At 46.0% G+C, this 23,397-nt stretch overlaps 1 protein-coding gene across 7 annotated transcripts in view; it reads right to left on the bottom strand.

Annotated features, from left to right (window-relative positions):
• Positions 1 to 23,397, bottom strand: part of LOC126523558 (uncharacterized) — a 129,492-nt gene that overhangs the window by 55,651 nt on the left and 50,444 nt on the right. For all 7 annotated transcript variants that reach the window (XM_055066921.2, XM_055066920.2, XM_050172159.3 and 4 more), the window contains 5 exons: positions 17,145 to 17,299; positions 13,495 to 13,738; positions 7,499 to 7,675; positions 3,455 to 3,609; positions 1,209 to 1,250 (listed from right to left, as the gene is read on the bottom strand). In XM_055066921.2, the coding sequence (XP_054922896.1) occupies positions 1,209 to 1,250; positions 3,455 to 3,609; positions 7,499 to 7,675; positions 13,495 to 13,738; positions 17,145 to 17,299 (773 nt within the window). The remainder of the gene's footprint in view (positions 1 to 1,208; positions 1,251 to 3,454; positions 3,610 to 7,498; positions 7,676 to 13,494; positions 13,739 to 17,144; positions 17,300 to 23,397) is intronic.

Consider the following 23,397-nt stretch of genomic DNA (forward strand, 5'->3'; position numbering starts at 1 on the left):
GTAAGTGGGCGATCTCATGCTGTCGGTTAAACAGTACTACCGTTTAGTACGTACTTTTTCCGAGCTCCGGCCAACTACGGTTTAACGAGGTTTCACTGTATACAGTATGGTCTACTCTTACTAAAGAGAACACCAAATTAGCATGCCAGCACTGATTACAGCTCAGTTGTAGATTGTGAAGGTCTGGAAAATATGTTTTTTTCACCAACAGAATAGAATTCCTGTTGAACGGAATAAATTTTCTCCGACCTCTGAAGCTAATGAATTAGTGTTCTGTTGTACTGACTACCAATTAGGTATTCAGTTTGATAGTAGACCTGTGTTTCACGGCAATTGTCTCTTTATTGCTCGAAAGTTTTGGTTTCCAGATTTTCTCCAACATACGGAAGGGTTATCCGAATTTTACAGCAGGTGAGTTAATGCAAGGCCAATCTGTGTGACCGACGAAAGGACCACACATTACATAACTCAACCACCGCTCCGCGCAGAGCTGGGGCTGCCGGTAAAGAGCAAGAACTATCCACATCATTTCAATGTCAGGTTTGGCGTGATTTGTCGCCTGTTAAAGATTCAGAAATCTGGAGGGTCACGGCAAGTTGCACCAAGCACGACGGGCTCATTCGACATGGGAAATTGGGCAGGTCTCTACACCGATTACATTAGAACCTCGCTGATGCGATACGACAAAAATCAGGGGTGCAATCATTACGTGAGTGCGATCATTATGCGAGTAAATACGGTATTGCATCTGGGAACGTTATAAGCGGGTGCATATTTTACTGCGTATTGAATGTTTTAAAAAATTGAATAGTATAAAAACATGAATAGTACATACTCGATGCACAAATTGAGTTATTGAATGTTCACAATACAATTCGATTCGGTGATATTCGAGTATTAGCACACCCCTAGATATATGTTATCACATCTTTTTTTTTAATTTTATGCTCGTCTGTGCACAATCGACGACGTAAAGTATCAGAGAAACAGTCAGATTTTCGAGTGGTGATTATTCGATTAACTGACCTAATTGAATTGTGGCTACTCGACTCAAGGCTCAAATCGAATAAGAATATATTTGCTATTCGAAAGTTTCCAATATTTGCACACTTCTAAACTTTATTGTCTGATGCAACTCCATTATAACGAGCTTCAGCTGTATTCCTGTGTGCCAGTTACATGTTGCGCATACTGCTGAAGCCACGTACCTGTGGGGCACAGGAACCATAGCCCATTGGATGTGTCAGCATCTGTAATGAGATGAGATGCAACTGAACCATGTCTTGCAGCACTCAGAAATGGGAGCTTGCAGAGAGACTGTAGTGATGAAAATATCCCTCGGAACGTTTCCCACACGTTCAACCTTTCGCGAGACATAACAAGGTGACAAATTGCAACTTATTCAAAGCGTCACCACCGCTTGCTTAGTGTGGCGTTCTTTGCAGAAAAGCAGATTGTTAATACAGAGTCTTGCCTCTCCATTTATGCACTGACATTTAGAAAACGTTGAAATGGCAGAGATGTGGACGACGGCTGCAGTGATGGCAGTGGCATCTTGTGGCACCTTCTTCAACCTCAACATGTCAGACATTTGTGTTGCACAATGTTCTTGTTGACAGAATAAAATACAAGCCTGGCTAGCATCACACTAAGACTTTTTTTTTTTCTGTGACCATTTTCACTGTCTAACCACTGTTACAACTACAACTAGCACTTTGACTAGCACATTTGGCAGTTCTTGGATGTGTTATAATAGACTGGCTTGCTTCATTCCCCCTTTCAATTTGAAGAATACTGCATCCAAAGTGAAAAATCCTAAGCTTTGGTTGAAAGTAAACCATTCTTTTAATAGTTGAGATGTTGATTGTTTATTACAAATTGAGGGCCATATTGTAAGATGCTGTGATCAGGCACTTGCTACATGGCTTCAGCTAGAATAATCTGTGCCGTATTCAAACAAAACATATTTATGAAGTTTATTCGCAAAATATTCATGTAACATGACCGAAAATTTTTGTTGCCAGAATACATTTTTTCTATGCAGTGGATAGATGTGCTGTGGGTAGGTCCGAATAATCTTGAGAGTCCGAAAAGTCATGCTCTACTATTGCGGAGAGTGACAGTATTCATATACATTTGAAATCAATCTTGTCACCTATTAATTTATTCATTTTCAAATATCTTCATGGTCCTTGCAGACATTCTATAAAGGAGTGGTAAGGAATTCTTGCAAGTGCAGAAAACAACAAACATAATCAAGTAGACACCAGTCATGTCAAATATCGTAAAATAATTGCTGTCGTAACGAGAATCTAAAGGAGCTCTAAAAATAGAGTATTTTAGATAGAATCGTATAATTTGGCAAGTACAGTGGAACCCCGCTGTTACGTTCCTCACTGCTGCCTTTTCCCAGCTGCTACGTTGTTTTCATCCGGTCCCGGCATAGCTTCCATAGGATCCAATGTATAAGGAACCCCGCTGTTACGTAGTAGCTGTGAAAACGTTCCCGCATGATGCGTCGCAACCCGAACACGCCTGCGCTAAAGCAGGCAATGCGCTCCAACCGCCATTTTGGCTTTTGACTAGTTTTGATCGGGCTTGGCTATGGAACTGGCTGCAAGAAGCCGCACGCCAGTTCGAGAGGCCGCCACTAGGTGGCCATTCGTGAAAAATGCTCTCACTATCATCACTGTGATTACGGTCACCGCATGGTTTGTTGGACGGGTTGACTCACGGAGGAAGGAAACTCAGGAGAGGCCCTGCCGTCACTCTTCGTGAAGCTATAGCTAAAGGGAAGCCGGAAGTTGGCGTTGCTCATGGCATTGCTCCGCCTATCGGGCCAGCTCTCCTCTCTTGTTTACATTTCTCGAGAAACCACGCCACGCTGCGTGCAACCGGACTGTTCGGACGCGCGCGCTCCGCAGCAATACTAAACAATCGTTAGCACGTTAGCATGATTATGCCAAAGAGGGCAAAATTTCCCCACGGATATTCATTCGTCCGTTGCCATTGCCGTGGCGCAGCGACGACGAGGAGCACAAGCCGCATGATGCCGGGGAGTTGCCAAATCCTAGCTTTGGAGAAGCCGTCGCGGCTCTGGACCTCCTCCGCAGTTACGTCGCACCTCACAGCAACGCTGACAACAATGCGGCCTTCCAGGCTACTGAGAAACATGTGGTGATTTCTAGCGAGCGAAAGAAACAGCAAACCACCATTCTAGACTTTTTTAAAAGTCCTAAGCGCACTCTGTGGAAATTAATTGTCTATAGTTGAAGCTGCACCTTTTTCATTCATTTTCGGAGCTTTCCTCACTGTTGCGTTTTCCCGGCTGTTACGTTTTTTTTTCCTCGGTCCGGTGAAAAACGTATGAACGGGGTTCTACTGTATACAGATATGACTTGTGTATGATGCCACAGAGCTTACAGAGAGAGAGAGAGAACAAGGGATGCCTTACCGAGGGTCCTGGTGAGGACTTGATTAGGATCTCATTGGCCTGCGTCTGCTTGATCTCTTGCAACAGGGGACCGGGGAACACCTGCCGCAGGAAGCTCTTTTGCTCGTCCGAGAATGGTGGCTCAGGAAGGAAAGTGATCCGCTTCTGGCACTCCTCTGTGTACACACAGAGAAACGACAAACCGCACTCTCTGTAGCAGCTAGAAACCCTGATGCCCGGCAGCTGCTCGTGTACACATACAGAGCATGAAACCTCGAAAGTTCGCTGTCAGTTTAGCCAAAATCCTGCATGATCTATAGAATTTTTTCTGGTCTGGCATAATCAGTAAGGAAAGCATCAGCCTCCTAAGACCACCAGAGCTGTGCAAGAAGTTCTGGACGGTCACTTTCATTTTATTCTGGAGTAAACAGGAAGGAACTGCAACTAAGGATACAAAATGCACCACAAAATACAAGATGGAATAGAATGCAGACGAAACAGTGGCTTGTTTAGCCAGTGGTTGGCCGCTACAACATCGAAGTACCGTAAAATGCCTTTATAATGAAGTGCTTGGCACCTCCAAAATTCATGATACAGGTAACTTCGCTGTAAAGATCACACACCACACTGCTCCCAATACAGCAGGCTAAGCCAATTCGACACGAGAAAACCTTTCTCTACCCCAAATTCAAGGGAGACAGTAAAATAAGTGTCTTTTTTTTTTTTGTGCGCACTTCGTCTGAACAAATAGGCAACTGCATCCTACCTTTACTGCACTGATATTCACAGCATGCTCTGTGGCGAAACGCGGGGGCAACCTAAGGTAAAGCTGCAGATAGTCAAATGCCACAATCGTCTCCTTTTGCGTTAAAATTCTTGGTTCCTTTACAGAATCTTCATCATCGTTGTCTTCGTTGACATGTGCATCCTTTCCACCCTAGATGACTTTGAAGATTGTCAGTTGTCGGTCACTTTTATATCATCATGCAATCATCCACTCTGACATATTTGTCAGACGTCACACCCGCATCACAACAAGCAGCATATGAGTTATGCAATTTATGAAGCAGTACAGCAGGACTATACTTCTGACATTGGCACGTTCGTCAGGTGCGTCACTAGTGCTGCCGTTAGAGCTAGCCCTGAGCCTGTATCAGTGACATCTGCGGAGGGCACTGGCGCACCCTTACTCAGCGTTCGTTGTAAAACAACAAACCAGCCAGTGTGGACGCATAAATTCCTCTTGTTATATAGGCAAATTATTTGCAGTGGTCTTCGTTATAGAGGCTTTCACAATACATATGAAAGATAGGAATTTGGCTGGGACATAATTCATTTTTCATTATATGTATAGGTCATTTCATTGTAGAGGCATTTGTGGAAGGGGCATTCGTAGTACTGTATTTACTCGCATAATGATCGCACTCGCGTAATGATTGCACCCCTGAGTTTTGTCGTCAAAATTTGATTTTTTTTATTTCCCGTGTAATGATTGCACCCCGAACTTGCCACAGCGATATGCCTTGTGCCAAGTCTAGCTAATAATGATCGCGTTTACCATCTGTCGAATGCTACGCGAACGACTCTTATAGACAAGCCAAGCGGTCTGCACGCACCAAACATTCTTAAGTAGATGCCTCATTTCATTACTTTCATCACTTTCCGCACTGCCATGACAAAAAGAGGTACAACCAAACTTGCCTTTATTGTGGGTAGGCTTTATAATGGTTGTAATCAACGAAAACAAAAAAAGGCGCCTTTCGATTCTTTTCATCTGCACTTGTGGGCATGCAACAAATCGCGCGCGAAATGACAGTAGCCACGTTTACATTGATACGTTAAAAGTGTACCCTATTCATACGCCGACGCTTGTAACACAGCTAAGATATTCGCCCACCCTTAGCAGAAACGTGCCTATTAGGATAGTAGTGAAGACAGATGCTGCAGTTTCAGCAGCACGCCAGCCATGCGTTTCTGTCACTGGCAGCTAAGCGCGCCCATCTGTTTCTGTCCCCTCAAAGTGGACGTGGCTACGTTATTGCCGCAACCTTGTCGATATTAACAATATTATACATCATTGATACGGAAGAAACTGTTTCAATGCACGTAATGTACTCACAACAAGAAAAAAAACGCGTTCGGCTAGCTCCGCCGGCCGCCATCTTTGTTTTGGTGTCCCGCATCCGCATCCCACAGCAAACGCGGGCCGAAAATTTTTTTATTTTCGTGGGAAATTTAACCCGTGTAATGATCGCACCCCTGAATTTGCGTCAATTTTTCTGACAAAAAAGTGTGATCATTATGCGAGTAAATACGGTAATGGCGTTCAATTGTAACTGGCTGATAAGGTGTTGAAACTTGCCCCCTCGATACAATGGCAAAAGCTCAAACATGCTGTCACCCTCCAAGGAATAATGTCGTTGGTCACAGCTCATGGTTTCACATCATTCACAATGGCAGGGAAGAGTGCTTTCATCACCCAAACGCCAGCTGTGGTCACACCAACGCTGCTCAATTTCGAAGGAATTTTCCCAGCTGCCTATGCATTTATTCAGTGCAGCATGTGTAACTGGTGAAAGTTTCTGCAGATTTCTTGCTTTCTTTCTATTTTTCTTTTATTGCCACACAGTGCCAGCAGTGTGGTGTTCATTCGGGACAACTGAAGAAGTTGGTCCACAGTAATACTGTTTCAGTATTACATAGTGAAATTGTAAAGCTCTGTTGAAAACACAAGTGCATTTCTTCTTTTTCATTTTTTTTTTTTGCACGACTGTGTGAATCACTCAAATGTGTTTGAGCTTCCTCGACGCTTTACCAAAACAGTCAATAGACAGTTTTAGTTTAGCGTACGCTATACCATTGCGTACGCTATAAAATAGCGGGCAGTCACCGCGCATTCGCAGAACGCTAAACGACCCATAGCGTATAGTGTATGCAAACTATTTTTCAGATTTAGCGTTAGCGTCTTTGCATGGTTTGCGGAGTTTGCGTGAAACATGATGACGGTCCTGGCTGCCCGCTTCGAATCGAATTTGCCGTTGCTTTTGTAAAATGAACTTTGTTCATGGGAAATGACTGTGTAAACGGCCTTTGCTTAGTCTCAGGCTGCTTCGACGAAAGAGTATTATGGGTAATTTTGTGGTGTTTTCAAGATTGTTGGCCTGCTGGCCCTCAACGGCGCAGCTGTTATTTTTCATAGATTCCGTCACCATGCACTACCGTATATACAATAGAGTGGCGCATGCAAAATAGACATCGACACAGAGAAAACCCCTGACAAAGAAGTTCCATGTCACCTATAAAGAGTAATGTTTCTCTTTCACATTCCTTGCTGCGGACACCTCACGGCTACTGTCTCACTCGAGGCAGACACCAACTATTCCAAAGTGCAAGCGCATGTAGATGACACCGCCTGCCAAGTGCGGTGACCATGTGGCATCGCACGTAGCTGCGGTGCCACATGCGCGTATCTGGTACAGCCACAGAAAGAAGCATGACAGAAAGAAGAGGCCTGCGTGGAAATAAGGGCAAAAGAAGGAAGAAAACGCGCCTCCATTGCTAGGCGACACTTGTCTGGGTGGAGCATGCGCTTGCAAAACCTGATGTGGCGTCACCTCCGCAATGAAAGAAGGGGGAAAAAAAATCCCCACTCGACCCTTTCTTTCTTTGTTTCTTCTTTTTCCCTCCTACACTGCCTCGGGTTTTCTGAGCAAACGTACTGTAGCGTTCGCTTTCTGCGCCTTGTCATCTGCTAGCCTACTGTTCCGGCTGCAGCAAAGGATACACGGAAGTCTAAGAATCCCCAGATTTCGCAATATTAGTTCGTAGTACTGAGGCGTTATTAACATGAAATGGAAACTGAATAAAGATCGTTATTCTGAAAATTTCGGTATACTGAAGCCCGCAGCACTGAAGCACTTCTACACTGAAACTATAAGCAGTCAGCAGCAGATTTCTGAAAAGTATGTCAATATGAAAAGTTCGTTAATGTGGGTTTCATAGTAACCAGGCCTCACTGCATAGTTTTAGTGCAACGGTCAGACAGGGCCCTCAGCTCCTACTCACCAGTGCCTGCGGGGTCGAAGTATCCAGGCAGCTTGCGGTTCATGCCCAGCTTTGTGCGCAGGACAGTTGCACACTCGCGATTGGTGCACACAAAGAGCACGCCCATGTTACGCGACAGGTTGCCCAGCACTTGCACCACATCCGTGTCGAGCAGATGCAGCGTCACTTCCTGGCTCTCTGCAGAAGACAGCAGATGGAAAGAGTTTAACCCCTAACTGCCACAAAAGATTCAGCAAAATTGAATCTGCATTTATCTTGCCATATTTTTTTCCTGAAAGATATGACGCATAGAACGTCTATAGCACTCTCGCCACTCTTGTTGACAAGAAAATAACAATGCATAGTGTGCTATTTATTTGTGTCAAGATAACAAGGCAGTGCAGTAATCAGACTGCGAGAATTGCTAAGAAATGGACTTTGGAAAACAACTAGTTTCAGCATCAGCAATGCCCAACCTACGCTGTGTCAAAATGATTTACGTGAAACACTCTTGAGTAGCCGAAGAAAAAAAAGTTATTTTGTCAGTGCTGCAGACGCAAAGAAAACGAAAAGCTCAAAAACATGCAAAATGCATCCAGGTTCAAGGAGCTATATCATTTTTCCCACCACTGAGCGCCATCTCGAGGTGCTATTCTAGACATTTTGCCACATTCTTCAGGCTGCGACATAAGCACAACGTATACACGATGGCAATGATAGCAAAGGTAAGCTCTTAATTTGCTTTCCTAATGCAACACTACCTTGCAGTTTGCCTATTAAACTTAAAAGGAAACAGTGAACTTAACATTCGTGATAAAGCCAGACAGTCTCTTCCCTCATTCAAAATAAAGAGGCCAGCTCATAGTGCAACATTATTTGGTCAAATTTGCCTGTCACATTTGTCATCCGTGGTGCACAAGCCAACGTCTGCTGCATTAAGCATGATGTATGTCTCTAGAAAACGAATGAATCGTCATAGATTGGTGCCAATGCACTTCATTTCTACCTAAGACAGTACAAGCAATTGATCAGTGATGACCGTTCTAGGCCACATTATCGCCCAACTCAACTGGCCAAGATGCGGTCAAACATCACTGATAACGATGCACACGGGACATGCAACATTGTAGTACATTGCAGGGGCTCTTGCACACTACTGATCACATTCTTTTTAGAAAGTCAACATCGCAATATAGCTGGCAAAGACCAGAAAAAGTTTCTGTTGAACAAGGGTTCCATGTCAAGCTCCACGTCACATTTTATCATTTGATGAAAGCACAGATAGACTTTTTGCAGTGCTTTGGTTTCCCAGCATGAATTTTTTTAAATGTGCCTGCTAAACAGTTATCCTCTATATGGCATTTCAACAATGAGAGAGCCAACACAGAGGATAAAGACAGCTGTGTAGCTATGTTTGTCAAGAATAGAGCTTACGGTATTTTTCCAAAGCTCAAGCTTCTGCCTTTACGTTTCAGTCTTCCTTGCCTACAATGGCCACATAGAAATATCGCAAACATACAAGAATCAGGGGGCAGTCTGACAAAACTCTCAATGCACACAGCCCTCCTATCGACTTGGAATGTCAGCACGCTGAGAGGTGCCTTTCGATTGGCTGATGCTAAAGCAACTGGTGCACTGATGCTGCCAACGGACTGCTCGCATGTTAGGACTCCTTTGAAAACTTTCGTTTATCTGTTAAGTAGCAAATCTATATATATATATATATATATATATATATAATGTATAAAATGTTCGAAACAGGATATGTGTATGGAAAGCAAAGCATAACCCAACAAGTTGTCAGCGTGTCGCGCAATCCTGCACCACATTGGTAATAAAGCGACAACAAAGCAAAAACCAATTGCCCTTTGTCATCAAGCAGTCAACTACCTATTGCAATAAAGCTTGTCAATTCACACGCAAATCGGGTGTGCCGTGGCTAATTCAAACTGTGTGCTGCCATTGCCAGATCCTGGCTCGCAGTGATGCTCCCTTTCACAGCTAAACGACAGATAGCGCAACATACTTAACAACCTGACCAATCCATGCCTCAGCGACAGCTCCCTCAGATCTCGAAGGCTATGCATTTGTGGACTGTATAAAGGGGAAAAGAGTAAAGGAGCCGAAATCACATCATGGCCGCCATGTTGTAACGTTTATTTTTGCAAATGGTTAGTTAAACCAACATCGACAGTGCAGCATGCAGCCACTGTGGTTCGTCGCACAACTCGCCAGTCGCAAAAGTCAAGCTGCCACTACATTTTTATCATCTTTGTTGTAACAATGCCCTGCTGTTTCTGTTGCAGGACATTTCTGTTGTGGCAACCAGACTTGCACGTCACCATGTCTTCGTGTGGCAAATACCAGAGGCTAGTCGAATTGAGGAAAATGATCACGATCCTGTTCAATACAGACTTCAGATCTAACAACAACACAGAAGCGCTTGGCTGGAGCTATCATCAGTGCGTTCTACTGGGGTTATGATTATGCTGATGATTACATGCAGCATGCTTAATCAAACACATTGTGAGAAGTGGTGCGCAATCTCACTGATAATGCCTGTGTGCCAGTGGCAGGCGCGATGGTATCTGGGGCCACATGCTCCCGCATGTCATTAGCACATCTGAGGTCTTTGCATGAAGTGTTGGGCAACGTGAACTTCGCAGACTACGTAAGCGTCTTCAGCTGTGCCATGGTCTGCAGTGCTGTCACAGACGAAATTGTCGCCCAAGTAGTCAGTGATGACTACGGGGTGGATCTAAGATGACCAGAATACCACAATTGAAGAAGAGGAAGCACAGGAGCGGCCTTTGTTATTGCAGGTGATTGAAGGACTGAATTGTGCACGGCTGTTATGAAGTTTTGAAGAGAATGAGGAAGATGCTTTCAGAGAAAAAGAAAAAGCAGAAAACAATCACAGGTTTCTTTCGTAAATAAAAGGTGATGGTTCCAGAGGCGGTGCCACTCCTTTCATCATCAAACGTAGCCTTCTCTTTATCAGTTTCGTTAGTTTGAATTCCATTTACAGTCGAGCCCACTTATAGCGGCCCCACTTGAGACGAACGCTCGCTTATCACGAACAAGTCCGGCGTGACCGTCAAAATATACGTTTAGGCTATGGCGCTCAGTCTCAGCTACAACGAACGCCCGCGAGCCTAGCCGATCGGCTACAGCGAACGCCTTGGTGTCGCGGACCACTTTCCACGTGGCGAGATCCGCCGACCCTGTGCTGTGCACGCTCCGAGAATTGGCTTTCCCGCGGCGTCTCGCCGGAAGCACGGAGGAGCGGCGATGCGGCAAGGGGATCGCCGCGATAACGAGAGAGAGAGAAAAAAAAAAATGCCGGCCCAGCACGCATCAGCAACGTGAACACAAGTTGAAAGTGCCAGCTCATTCGCCACGGGACCCCACTCGCCATCGTCGATGTCAGGGCAGCGGCGAAGTTTTCCACCAATTGACAACTTAGCACGTGATCACGTGCTTTCGTACCCCCTCTTCTCTCCCCCCCCCCCCCCCCCCCTTAACGCCGCGCCTCACACCTCACACGACTGCGGGACTGTCTTTTTTTTACTTGTGGTTGTGCTAGCGTTGTTGGCGTTGTTTCCTACTGGTGTGCTCCCGTGCCTATCCGAGATGGCAGATTCGCCGGCGTCTACTTCGACAGTGAAGCGAAAAGCTTTGGACTTGGCCACGAAACTGTTGATCTCGAAAGGCCTTTCCCAAGGTGCAAAAAACCACGAACTGGTGAAAAAGTATGGTTTGTTGAAATCGACAATATCCACGATACTAGAAGAGAAGGACAAAATCTACAAGAGTGCCGCCACGGACTCCGCGACGAGGAAGCGCCTACGGAAAGCCACATATGCAGACGTTGAAGACGCGCTTCTAAAGTGGTTCCTTGATACTCGAGCACGCAATGTTCCCAACAGCGGGCCGCTGATGTTGTCCAAAGCAAAGTAGTTAGCGTTTCTCCTGGACTTCCCAGATTTTTCTCCTGGCAATGGCTGGCTCCATCGCTTCAAGCTCTGCCACGGAATTATTTTCAAGACCATCAACGGCGAATCGGCATCGGTAAGCGACGAAGACATCAACACGTGGATGTCTAAAAACTTGGCCCGTGTATCAAGTTATGCTGAAAGAGATGTGTATAACGCCGATGAAACAGCGCTATTCTATCAAATGCTGCCTGGCAAAACGCACGCTATGAAGGGTGACAAACGTGCTGGCGGCAAGCACAGCAAAGTTCGCATAACTGTGCTTTTGTGCACCAACATGGATGGAAGCGATCGACGCTTGCCATTTGTCATCGGTAAATCAAAGAGGCCCCGTTGCTTCCGCACATATGTACCAGTGCGTTACAGGCATAACTCGAAGTCGTGGATGACACGCGAGTTGTTCGCGGAATGGCTTATTGACTTTGACAGCAGCATGGTGAAGAAAGGGCGCAAAGTTCTTCTGATTCTCGACAACTGTACCCCCACCATGTCCAAGCTGTCTTAACGGCAGTTGAGTTGCTTTTTCTGCCGCCAAATGTAACTTCAAAAGCGCAACCGCTGGACATGGGTGTAATACGGTCGTTTAAAGCGGCCTACAGGCGCCGTGTTGTGCAGCGGATGCTGATTGCAGTTGATCGCCCCGCTGTCAATGTGCCTCTGCAGGTCTTGCTGTACTCGGCGATAGAAATGATCAAAGCGGCGTGGATGGAAGTGACACCCGAATGCATCCGGAATTGTTTTCGCAAGGCCGGCTTCGCTGACGCACCTGAAGCAGGCATTGAAGACACTGAACAAAGCCAGCCTGACGACGACTTGTGGCGACGCGTTGTTGACGCTAACCTGGCCGGCTGCGATCTTGATTGGCAAGATTTTGTTGATGTGGACGACGCTGCTGAAGTTGCGGAGTCGTTTTGCGACGAGACCGCCGTCCGGGAAGTGCGGGCATCAAGCGACGCCGAAGCATCGGACGATGACAACGATCCGTCGGAGCCAGCACCCGTAAGCGCGACCACAGCAGTGAGCCATATTGAGGCACTTAAAAATCTTGTGTACTTTAAGGCCTTGGGTGACGAACACATCGCAGCTTTGAACAAGCTTGAAACCGTCGTCATTGGGTGTGCTCTGACGAGGCAGACAACGATCACCGATTTTTTTTCTCAATAAATTTTTGTTTTGATTGATGTCAATTTTTGTGTGTGGCCCACATACCACGAACTTCTGGATAGAACGAACGAATTCCGCGTGACGCTCGGGTTCGTTATAAGCGGACTCAACTGTAACGCTATTGTTACGTGAAGTGAACAAATACTAATGTTTTTTGCCCTTTCATCCTACTCTCTCCGAATTCTATTTTTGGCATATAAGTGGGCGATAGGTAGTACTACCGTTTAGTGTACGTACTTTTTCCGAGCTCCAGCCAACTACGGTTTAACGAGATTTCACTGTAGCGTGTTTACAATTTTCCCACGGCCAGCTGCTCCAGCATTTGATTTTGCAAACTTCGGGCAGCTTTGGGTTGTCTTAGGATCCCATCCCGCGCGACTTCCTATCAGGAGCAGAACTAGCTGGCTGCCAGAAGGCTGCCAGAACTGCGAAAATTGAAGAAGCCCACTGTTGTTCCTATATGGTTTCTGTTGATGACTCTGATGATGACTCTGTCGTTTCCCTTCAGTGAGACACTAGCGCAGCTTTTGCTTTTGTGTCGTACATTTATGCACTCGTCGCGATCCGAGAGTTGTTTTAATTAACCGATGTGCAACTACACACGTCCCAATTAAGAGTTTGATGCTATTAAACAATGCATATGCCTGCTGGGACAAGAGCATGAGTCCAAATTATCAGAGTTCTTTAAGTTTGCAATTGTCGAATTAACAAGCTTTTCCAGCAGTCTTCACATTTTCGTTTAGACATACATTCTTTTATTATTTGACTATTACCACATTGCATTATGCAGTGCAACACAATCACATGCACACAACGCTGAGCATAAAATTATGAAGCTGTAACTCGTCACGCACGCACCTCTGGGTGGCCGGATGGTGAATATGAAGCCCTGATTCGAGACGGTGACCCAGTACTCGCCCGACGCCACCTTGTACGAACCGATGCGGATGCTGCGACAGCTGAAGCGCATCTCCGAACTGGCTGGCGCCGGCGGGTTGCTCCTGCCAAAACTCCGAAGCGTGGTCGGTGGTGGTGACGTGAGCACCACCACAGAACCCCGGCCAGCACCACGCGGACTCTGGGGCTGCGTTTCCTGCACCCGCTGAAACCAATGCATTGGTTAGACACTGTGGGCAGCTAACGACATTGAATGCAGTAAAACACCGCTTCGATTCTGCCACTAGTGTCCCTGTCAGATGGGCAAACTTAAGAGTGACTTCTAGAAAGTGCACTTCATTGTTAGTGTCATTCAGATGATGTCACACATAGAGGTTCGGTGACTCTGTAGAATGAAATTGTCAGCGAGTGCGTTCGTTAAACTCATTTTGCTGGACTGAAGTGTGTAGCCTGGATATACAGGCGAACCCATTTACCGTATTTACTCGCATAATGATCGCACTTTCTTGCTAAAAAAATTCACGCAAATTCAGGGGTGCGATCATTACGCTGGTTAAATTTCCCGCAAAAAGAAACACTTTCTTTTTTCATCCCGCGTTTGCTGCAGGATGACAACGGGTCAACAAGCAGGTGGCTGCCGCTGTCAGTGCGGGACACCAAAACAAAAATGGCGGCTGGCGGAGCAAGCCGAACGCGCCAAACACGATTATTTTTCTTCTCGGGAGTACATAAAGCGCATTGAAACAGTTTCTTCAGTATCAGTAATGAATAATATCATTAATATCGGCAAGTCTGTGACAATAACATAGCCATGTCCACTTTGAGGGAACAGAAACAGAGATGGACGCGCTTAGCTGCCAGTGACATAGAAACACATGGCGGGCATGCTGCTGAAACTGCAGCATTTGTATTCACTGCTATCCTAATACGGCACGTTCCGCTAAGGGCGGGCGAATATCTTAGCTGTGTTACAAGTGTCGGCATATGAATAGGGTACACTTCTAACATATCGGTGTAAACGTGGTCACTATTGTTGCCGCTCGCGATTTGTTGCGTGCCCACGAGTGTAGATAAGAAGAATCGAAAGGCGCCTTTTATGTTGTTGTTGTTGACCAAAACCATTTTGAAGCCTACAAATAAAGCCGAGGCAAGTTTGGTTGTAGCTTTTTTTTTTTCATGGAAGCGCGGAAAGTGATGAAAGGAATGAAATGGGGCATCTGCTTAACAATGTTGGGTGCGTGCAGACCGCTTGGCATGTCTTCAAGAGTCGTTCGCGTAGCATTTGACAGATAGTAAGCGCGATCATCATTAGCTAGACTTGGCACACAACATATCACTGCGGCAAGTTCAGGGAGCGATCATTACACAAGAAAAAAAGAAACGACAAAATTCAGGGGTGCAATCATTATGCGAGTAAATACAGTATAACGACACCAGTTTTAACAATATATTGATTATAACAATGAGAAGCTGCTGCACCATCACCTCTTGTATGTTTTCCATGGCAAAATAACCCACTTACTACAATGCCCCCATGCCAGATTATCGATTATAACAATGAAGTCTGGCTGCTGGGTGTCCATACCCAAAGTAATCAAATGCGAAATCCTTGAAAAGAAAAAGGAAAAAGAAATTCGAGCCGCAGCACAATTACCCACCACCCCAACAGCCGCTGTGTGCTCATTTTCAAGCCCTCTGCATCGCCAGCCTCGTATGCCTCTCTCCCGTTGCCCAAGGGCCCACCCCTCCAAACACGAATGGACCATGCCAACTGCACTGACCACTCCCAGATCTCCTCCCAGATTGCTCACCCGCGCCTCATTCTGCGCAGTTCTGCCAACAGATGAAGTCGCTCATCATTCTCTTTGTTGGTTGTATTGAAGTCATTGCGGGCAATCTGGTTTCTCAGCCTCTTTTGAATCGCAGCCAAAACGGAAGATGGCTGCTCCGCAAGCTGTTAATCGGTAATGCACAACATTACCGGCGAAAAGAAAGCGCACTGCTATAGATCTGGAAACAAAGCACTTCTAATCAATGTGGCGATTGTTGTGAATGTGCTTACATTTGATAGCAGCGACAACATTGATGGCGACGTGGCAGCGATGGCGTGGTAGGGCAGGTTGCCTCCACATTGTCCTTGCAGAAGGGCCTGCAGATGACTCAGTCCCTCTGGAGCTTCGTTTTCGCGTAAAGCAAACAAAGCTGATGGTCATGGGGTTTGCTCGTGGAAGCCAGTGAGAAATATGTGGAGAGATGCTTGTGGCGATCTCGCTCCACCATTTCTTCTGGATTTCTCAAGCTGAGAGGCTGCCCCAGTAATCTTGTCACATTTTCTAAAATGCTCCTTTTAAAGCCATCAATGCGATGCCTTGGCGAAGCTCGCATGTCACTAACCATCCGTAACCCCGGTTTGCAGTTATAGCAGTGCCATTCTTGAACACCGACAGCCGCGGCTTGTTACACGTGATCGGAGCACGGGAAGCAGAGTTGAGGACAATCTATTTAAAGCAAGAAGTATATCTGTAAAACATTTTCGCAAAAAAGAAATTTTCAGCACCACTAGGAACATGTGAAGTTTTTTAGAAACTCAAAAGTATGAATCGTAAAACGCATTGTCAAAAAATTCTCTCCTCTTAAATTAGGCGAGCACACGATTTTTCCTTGAGAATAAAGATAGGCTTTTCACTTTAAAAAGGTGTTATCGATCTTTACGTATCCTTACGGCGCTAAATATGCAAAATTTGGTGCATATTGGGAATTTTTTTGCAGAAAGATAACTTTTACCGAATAGTTATATTTCATAGTACCTAATTGCCAGCAAGTTGTACTGTAAGTCAAAGATAATTTGGGACAAATATAACGTGAAATTACCTGTACAGCTGGCGACAAAGTTGCAAGAAAGTTAGTTTTAGTCTATGTTTAGTCGTAGAATTAGCATTGAGGTGGTCTGGGCAAAAAGTCGCTAAATAATGTATTTTACAACTTTGTCGCCAGCTGTACAGGCGATTTCACATTATATTCGTCCCAAATTATTTTTAACTTACAGTACAACTTGCTGGCAATTAGTTACTATCAAATATAACCTTTCGGTAAAAGTTATCTTTCTGCAAAAAAACTCCCAATATGCACCAAATTTTGCATATTTAGTGCCGTAAAGATACGTAAAGATCGATAACACCTTTTTAAAGTGAAAAGCCTATCTTCATTCTCAAGGAAAAATCGTGTGCTCGCCTAATTTAAGAGGAGAGAATTTTTTGACAATGCGTTTTACTACTCATACTGTCGAGCTTTCTAAAAAACTTCACATGTTTCTAGCAGTGCTGAATTTTTTTTTTTTTTGGCAAAAATCTTTTACAGATATACTTCTTGCTTTAAATAGATAGTCCTCAATTTTTTTACATCGCCGATGGTCGAGCGCCAAGGTTGGGACAGTTGGCGTGGAATGACCCTATTATGAAAATACCACTTTCAAGAAACCCATTTTTTCTAGATTTTTTGGTCTCTAAGACCCGTGTCCGGGCATGTAACAACTTCCAGCGCATAACCAGAATTTGCGATGTGGCCTCGTGAGGCACCTTTAAACCTCACATAAAGTTGCGGAGAACACTCACCGCTAGGCACTGCACCTCCACCATGGCTGGCTGGGGGGTGGGGTGGTTCTCCTTGGTGGGCGTCTCGGAGGACAATGCTGTTCTCTGGTGGCACTCCTCGCCAGCTCCTTCCGCGTCAGCCTCCTCATCAGAGGAAATGGAGATGGTCAAGCACTCTGCGGCGAAAACAGTGAGCCTGTCACCTTCCTTCCTGGCAAGTTGTCCGACAGAAATGGCAGCACTCAACAGCACTTTGCACAGTGTGAGCGCTCTGCCAGCACTTTCTCAAACTGCTGTATTTACCTAATTCTAACTCGTACAGAGCACACACGGAGCAACAAACTCAGAACTGACTCAGAACTGTGAAGAAGAGTGACAAGCAGCACATTGTTTTTAGATCACAAAAACTTTTTCAGCGACCCTGCCTGCTTCAGAAACTTCTCTTTAGAGACTTGCTAGAAGCAAGGAGCTCTCCTGCATCACGTAACCATAAAAAGACTTCTAAAGAATGTTTGGAGACCAACGAATGAAATATTTACCCAAACAGACTGCATACTTTTGTAAATATTCATTGAACATTCACAAAATTGTAAAATGAGCCCAAGTTCGTAAGGTTTATGAAAATTTCAGGTTAGTCAACAAGTATGCTCCCAAGACACACTATTTGGGTAGCTTCAGCAGTTTGTTTGCCAATTAAAAAACAGTGTCAGGGTGTCTACTACATTGACATTTTCAAGTTCGCCAATATTTCCCTGACTATTTTTATGAATTCTCTGGCAGTAAATGACACTGATGTTGAGGCACAAGGAAATATAGCTTTCCAAGTTACTATGCTAGCCCATAATTTTCAACAACTACTACGTACCAGTAAGCAGAAGGTCAAATTCAATGAATTATGTGTTTCACGATATTCCAACCAACTGGCCCCACTGACACTCACAAATCCTGCAAAAAACACCATTACTAGTGGGTTGCATACGTTGAGCTGCAAACTTCCTTTCCTTCAGGCATACTACTACAAGGTTCATACAGATCATGCTGAAGACCAATATTCAAGAAGGGTGAAGCAAACTTCAGTCATACACATAATATAATATATTCAAATCTATCTCTTATGTGCAATTCTTTACAGCTAAGCAGTCACTGAACTGCACACACACTACAAGCTATTCAAGTGGCCCAAAGTCAACTTTCATGCTGAAATAGTGTTGATCACCTTTTGGCACATCAGACACTTCACTCAATGAGAGTTAGTAGTGTCCGGCTTCACCAAAAGATACTCGTCACGTTAAAGCCAAATGGCTGAAACTTTTTCCTCTAAGCATTTGTACAGCCCAGGCATGAAAACAGCTACAATCGCTGCAATGTTAACCAACTAGCTAAACAGCAAGAATAGTGGTACAGCTTGGTTGCCTGATCTGGCTTCCTCGAGTGCCACGGTGGCAATGGTGATTTAAAAACGTAAATTGCTAGGGGCCGTAACAAGCCAGACTGCAACTGCTTGGCAAAAGTCTCAAAAGATAACACAGTTAAACCTCGATATAATGAAGTCAGTAAAATTGGTTATATGTTTCGTTACATCGAAATTTCTTTCTATTGAAATCAGACCTTTTATGCAAATAAGTACAGTCACTGATAAATTTTTCTTGCACGGAAAGGGGTTGCAGAATTTTATGAATTATTGAGCAACTAAAATTTGAATGAGAAAACAATTCATTTTCATAAATTTAGGAGTCTGTGACGAATGATACGGTTTCATGCCACATATGTCGACAATATCTTGGTGGTACGAATTGTGGAGATGGGTTTGCACAAGGCTCACCCTACAAGCGACGGTCAGGAAAGAGAACGACGTTCCTCCACTTCGCAATGCACAAAAGTGCTACAGCAGGGTTTGTCGACTCTCCGACACAGGGCAGAGAAGGCTCCAGAGTCCGATCGTCAACAAATGCAGGGTTATTCACCCACGATACAGCACACTGCGACAGTCACAGCGCTTACGGGCACAGCCTCACCACAAAACCGATCGCGTACACGCGCTCGCTGCACTAGGGCTAACTGGAGAGCGGTTCACCAAGCGCGAGAACTTTGGAGTCGCGGGAGCAAAAGTCCCATGTAGTGAACTCATTGCGGGCCTGTGAACATCTGCTGCGGCGATGAAGCGCTCAGTGGAAGAGAGCTCGGGTGGAGAGGGCGCCCAGGGGCCGCCACTCGAGAGGCCAATCCGGGCACGTCCCAGTGACACTTGCTCACGTGGTGATTTGAGCCGGGGAGAGAGCATGGTTTGCACGGGAAATTAGCTCCGGCGCGCAAGCCACGTCCGCCATGTTGCCGTTACGGTGCTGGTTACCAGAGATTGAGCTAAGCACAATGCGCAAGCGCCTCGATCCCCACAGAATTAGGCGAAGCCAGCCACACTTTCACATGCGCTCCATCCATGTGGCTGATAGCACTGCCCGCATTGGGACGACACTATCAGGAAAAGTGCCAGCAATGGGTAAGGAATGCTTGGTCTGCCTCTCGCTCCAACAGGTCACCGAAATTCAAGATTACGCAACCTTCAATACTAAACGGGTGTGAAGACAGCAGCTTACATGGTGGCATGCCGTCTCGGCATGCCCACTCTTTGCATACATGGCAGATTATCTTTAAAACAGGGTGCGAGGCTGCATATGCGCTCAACCGCACTTCCACCCTTGCGCAGCCACGGCAGAGATGTGCGCTAACTTACCCCCCCCCCCCCCCCCCCATTCACCCGCCCCCTCACGTGCGCTTGATCGCGTTACCAAGAGCTCGCTCCGTTCCCCCTCTTTCCCTTTGCTCATGCAGGAAGGCGGCACTCATGAAGCCACCATCTTTCTTCTCTCACCCTCGCACACTTTTACTTACACCTACAGCACACCGTGCCCAGGGTGTGACAGGATCTTATCACCCTTGGACTTTATACGGAACATGATGTGGCTCCACTTCTGCAGTCGCTCTTGGCATGCGGAGCGCGATTTGAGAGGTATGTTTGCAAACACCCACTTGTAATTCAATAATTGAACCACCTGCATCCGCAGAAGTTTCCATTTATTGTCTCAGCATTCGTTTGCAGCGGCAGTGAAATTTCGTTATATTGAAACGGCATACAAACACGCTTCGTTATATTGAGGTTCTAAATACATGGTGTTTTATGGACAAGAGGCTATGAAAAGTTAAATACAGTCGACCCTCAAGGGAGCCGCGAAAATGTCAAAAAAGTCAGGCAGTCCGAAAAAACAAGTGTGCCCCCAAAAAACTCAATTTATTGCTTACTATTGAGTTAGAGGCTGGAAAAAGTGATTACAGTGAAATCTCGATGATACGATCACGACTAATACGAATTTCTGGATGATACAAATTTTTCTTTGGTCCCGGTCGAACCCCATTACTTTTTAACGTGCTAGAGAATGGTTGTCATGAATCAATTTACGACCCGCGTTGGTTGATACGAAAATTACCGAACACACTTTGGAAATTTGAAAGTGTGCTTGGCGAAAGCCAGACGCTGCTGCCGTCTGCGCTCCAATTCATTCGCTTTGGTGTTCGGCGATATCACCTGTCGCTGCTGCCGCTTTCGTTCTGCTTCCCTGCCTTTGGTACCCGGCGATCTAATCAGTCGCTGTTGGCATTTCCGTTCTGCCTCCCTTGCTTTCGCATAGTAGCCATGTTTATTCATCGCATGCGCATTCGCTCCTTGTTCTTCTGCCGTTTGGTGTTGGGGGAATCCGGCGTTCGCTGCCACTTCCCCGAACCACTTGGCGCGCAATCACTGGGCCGCTTCAGAGCTATGGGTCTCACTCACTCGACTGCAACGAGACGTCTGACGAAGGAGCGGCGGTGCAGCTGCCACCGCCGACGCCCGCGCTCTCGTTCTACCACTACTGTGTGACGTCACGATTGCAACGCGCAGCTGCACCCCCCACCGGTGCGCCGGTTGCTGAGGGGAGGAGGTTGCGCTGCTGCGCGGAGGAGAGGCCACAGTTGGCATGATTCCCACGCACGGACGGACGCGATCACGAGCATGAGCCCCACCGACGGCAGTGAAAGAGAACAGCATGCAGTTACGCGATTTCTCCCTCTCTCTTTTGGTGCGGAGGCGCGGACGCGGCGCCATACAGCGTGGAGGCCGCGACTGGGCGTGAAGAGCACGTGAAGAGTTTGAAGCGGTGGCACTTTTGTTGCTTTTGTGCTTTTCCTCCTTTTCCGCGTGCCATCGGACGGAGTGGCTGCTGTGCTTCGGGCCGCGTTCTTTGTGTTAGACGTGGGCGATGGCGAAGGAGCAACCGGCGGCAGAAACGCTGCATGCGCTCGAAGTTCTGAGGCGTGCTATGGCCGCGGATGAAATCAGCGACGACACGTGCACGCGTATTTATGGATTTGAACAAAGTCTGCTAATTGACCTGACAAAGAAAAAGAAGCAGAAGGACATTAGAGACTTTTTCTTCAAGAAATAAATGCTTTTTATGTACGTGTGCCTGAGTGAATTCACCTCTGACTCTTTACTTTAGCTAGTTTAAATTGTTTCGATGATACGAATTTCGGCTAATACGAATATTTTTCGTGACTCCGTGAGATTCGTATCATCGAGATTCCACTATAATGGTCTTCTGAACCAGGCTTCGCTGGTGTGCAAGCAGGTCCACCTGAATTTCGGTGAGAGTCGTCGTGTCGCCGTAAGCCGACGAAAGAGTTGTGACCGCTTGTATCAGCTCAGCTTGCGTCGGCTGCGTTGATGCAGGCGAGTTGTCTTTGTCATCGCTCTTGGTCGCTGCAAGCACTTGGCGAATGATTTCTTCATCCGTGAGCCCGGCGCACAGTTCCAACTCGCTGTCCACGTCCGTGAACTCCGAAAATGAGACGGTCGGGGGAATTTCGACGCCTGCAGTGCAAAGGTCGTCGATGAGATGCTCACTGCCAGACAGCTGCTCGACGACACTATCCTCGTCGAAGACAGCCGATTCACCATTCAACACAAATCCGCATGGTGGAAGCAGTTGCGCAGCGTCGTGGGTGCCACCGACTTCCACGCATCAGCGAGCATGCTAAGTGCTCCAAGCAAATCGACAGAGCAGGCTTTTCCACTGTCGAGGCACAACACCACACGCAAAAGCAAGCGTGACCGATAGTTCACCTTCAGGTTGCGTATAACGCCTTGGTCCATCGGCTGTAGGATAATTGTCGTGTTCGGTGGCAAGAACTCGACTCGCATAGACTTCAAGTTGTTTATGTGCCCGTGTGCAGTGCAGTTGTCGACGAACAACAAAACTTTGCAGCCTTCTAGATCAAATTTATGATCTAGTTTTCTCACATAGCTTTCAAAAAACTGCTGTGTTATCCATGCCTTCTTGTTCGCCTCGTGCAAGACAGGCAGGGACCTTACGCCTTTAAAGCACCTCGGAGCTTTTGAGTTGCCGATGACGAGCATCGGCAGATTTTCTGTCCCCGACATATTGCTGCCGACCAAAATAGTAACTCGTTCCTTACTGTGTTTTCCACTATGGCAAGGGTCACCAGCAAAGGTGAGAGTCTTCTCTGGCATAAGCTTAAAAAAAAGTCCGGTCTCGTCGCAAGTAAAAATGTCGTCCGGCGAGTACTCCCGTAAGAGCGGCTGCAACTTTTCACAGCGGTAGTGCGCAACGACGCTCAGGTCAACAGCTGCACTTTCGCCGCACAGTTTCTTAAAACTGAGATCAGTACGCTTTTTGAAGTTTCTTAGCCAGCTGTCGCTGACCTTAAGGGGGGACGTGGCTTTGAAAATGAACTTCCTTATTTCTTCATGGATTTTGATGAAAATTGGCACAAATGTTGAGGATGTCTCCCTGATGCTTCCATAAAAGTTTCAGTGCGATATTGTGAGAACATTTTATTCAATTTTATTGAGCAGAATTTTTCTCCCTCTTACTTTGTAGAGAGCCTGGGGAACTTAAAAAACGTGATAGAAGGCTTGTTAAGTATTGACTGCATAGCTAAATGCGTGCTGAAGGTCGTGACATTCTTGCATGTTTTTTTTCGCGACACAAATTTTTTGGAGCGCCATATTTTACGTTACCTTCGCATCAAGCACACTTTTGGAGTAGACGAATAGCCATATTGTAAACTTACAAAGGGTCAAGATAAGAAAGCGAGAATGTCACGACCTGCACTGCAGCCCAAGGAATGCGACAAAAGAAACGGAGTCAAAATATGTTAAATGGTAACGAAGAAATCAGCTCCACAAACTGAGCAGAAAGGCAGAAAAACAGTTTTGAGA

This window comes from Dermacentor andersoni, chromosome 6, assembly GCF_023375885.2.
Source record: "Dermacentor andersoni chromosome 6, qqDerAnde1_hic_scaffold, whole genome shotgun sequence".
NCBI classification, from domain to species: Eukaryota; Metazoa; Arthropoda; class Arachnida; order Ixodida; family Ixodidae; genus Dermacentor; species Dermacentor andersoni.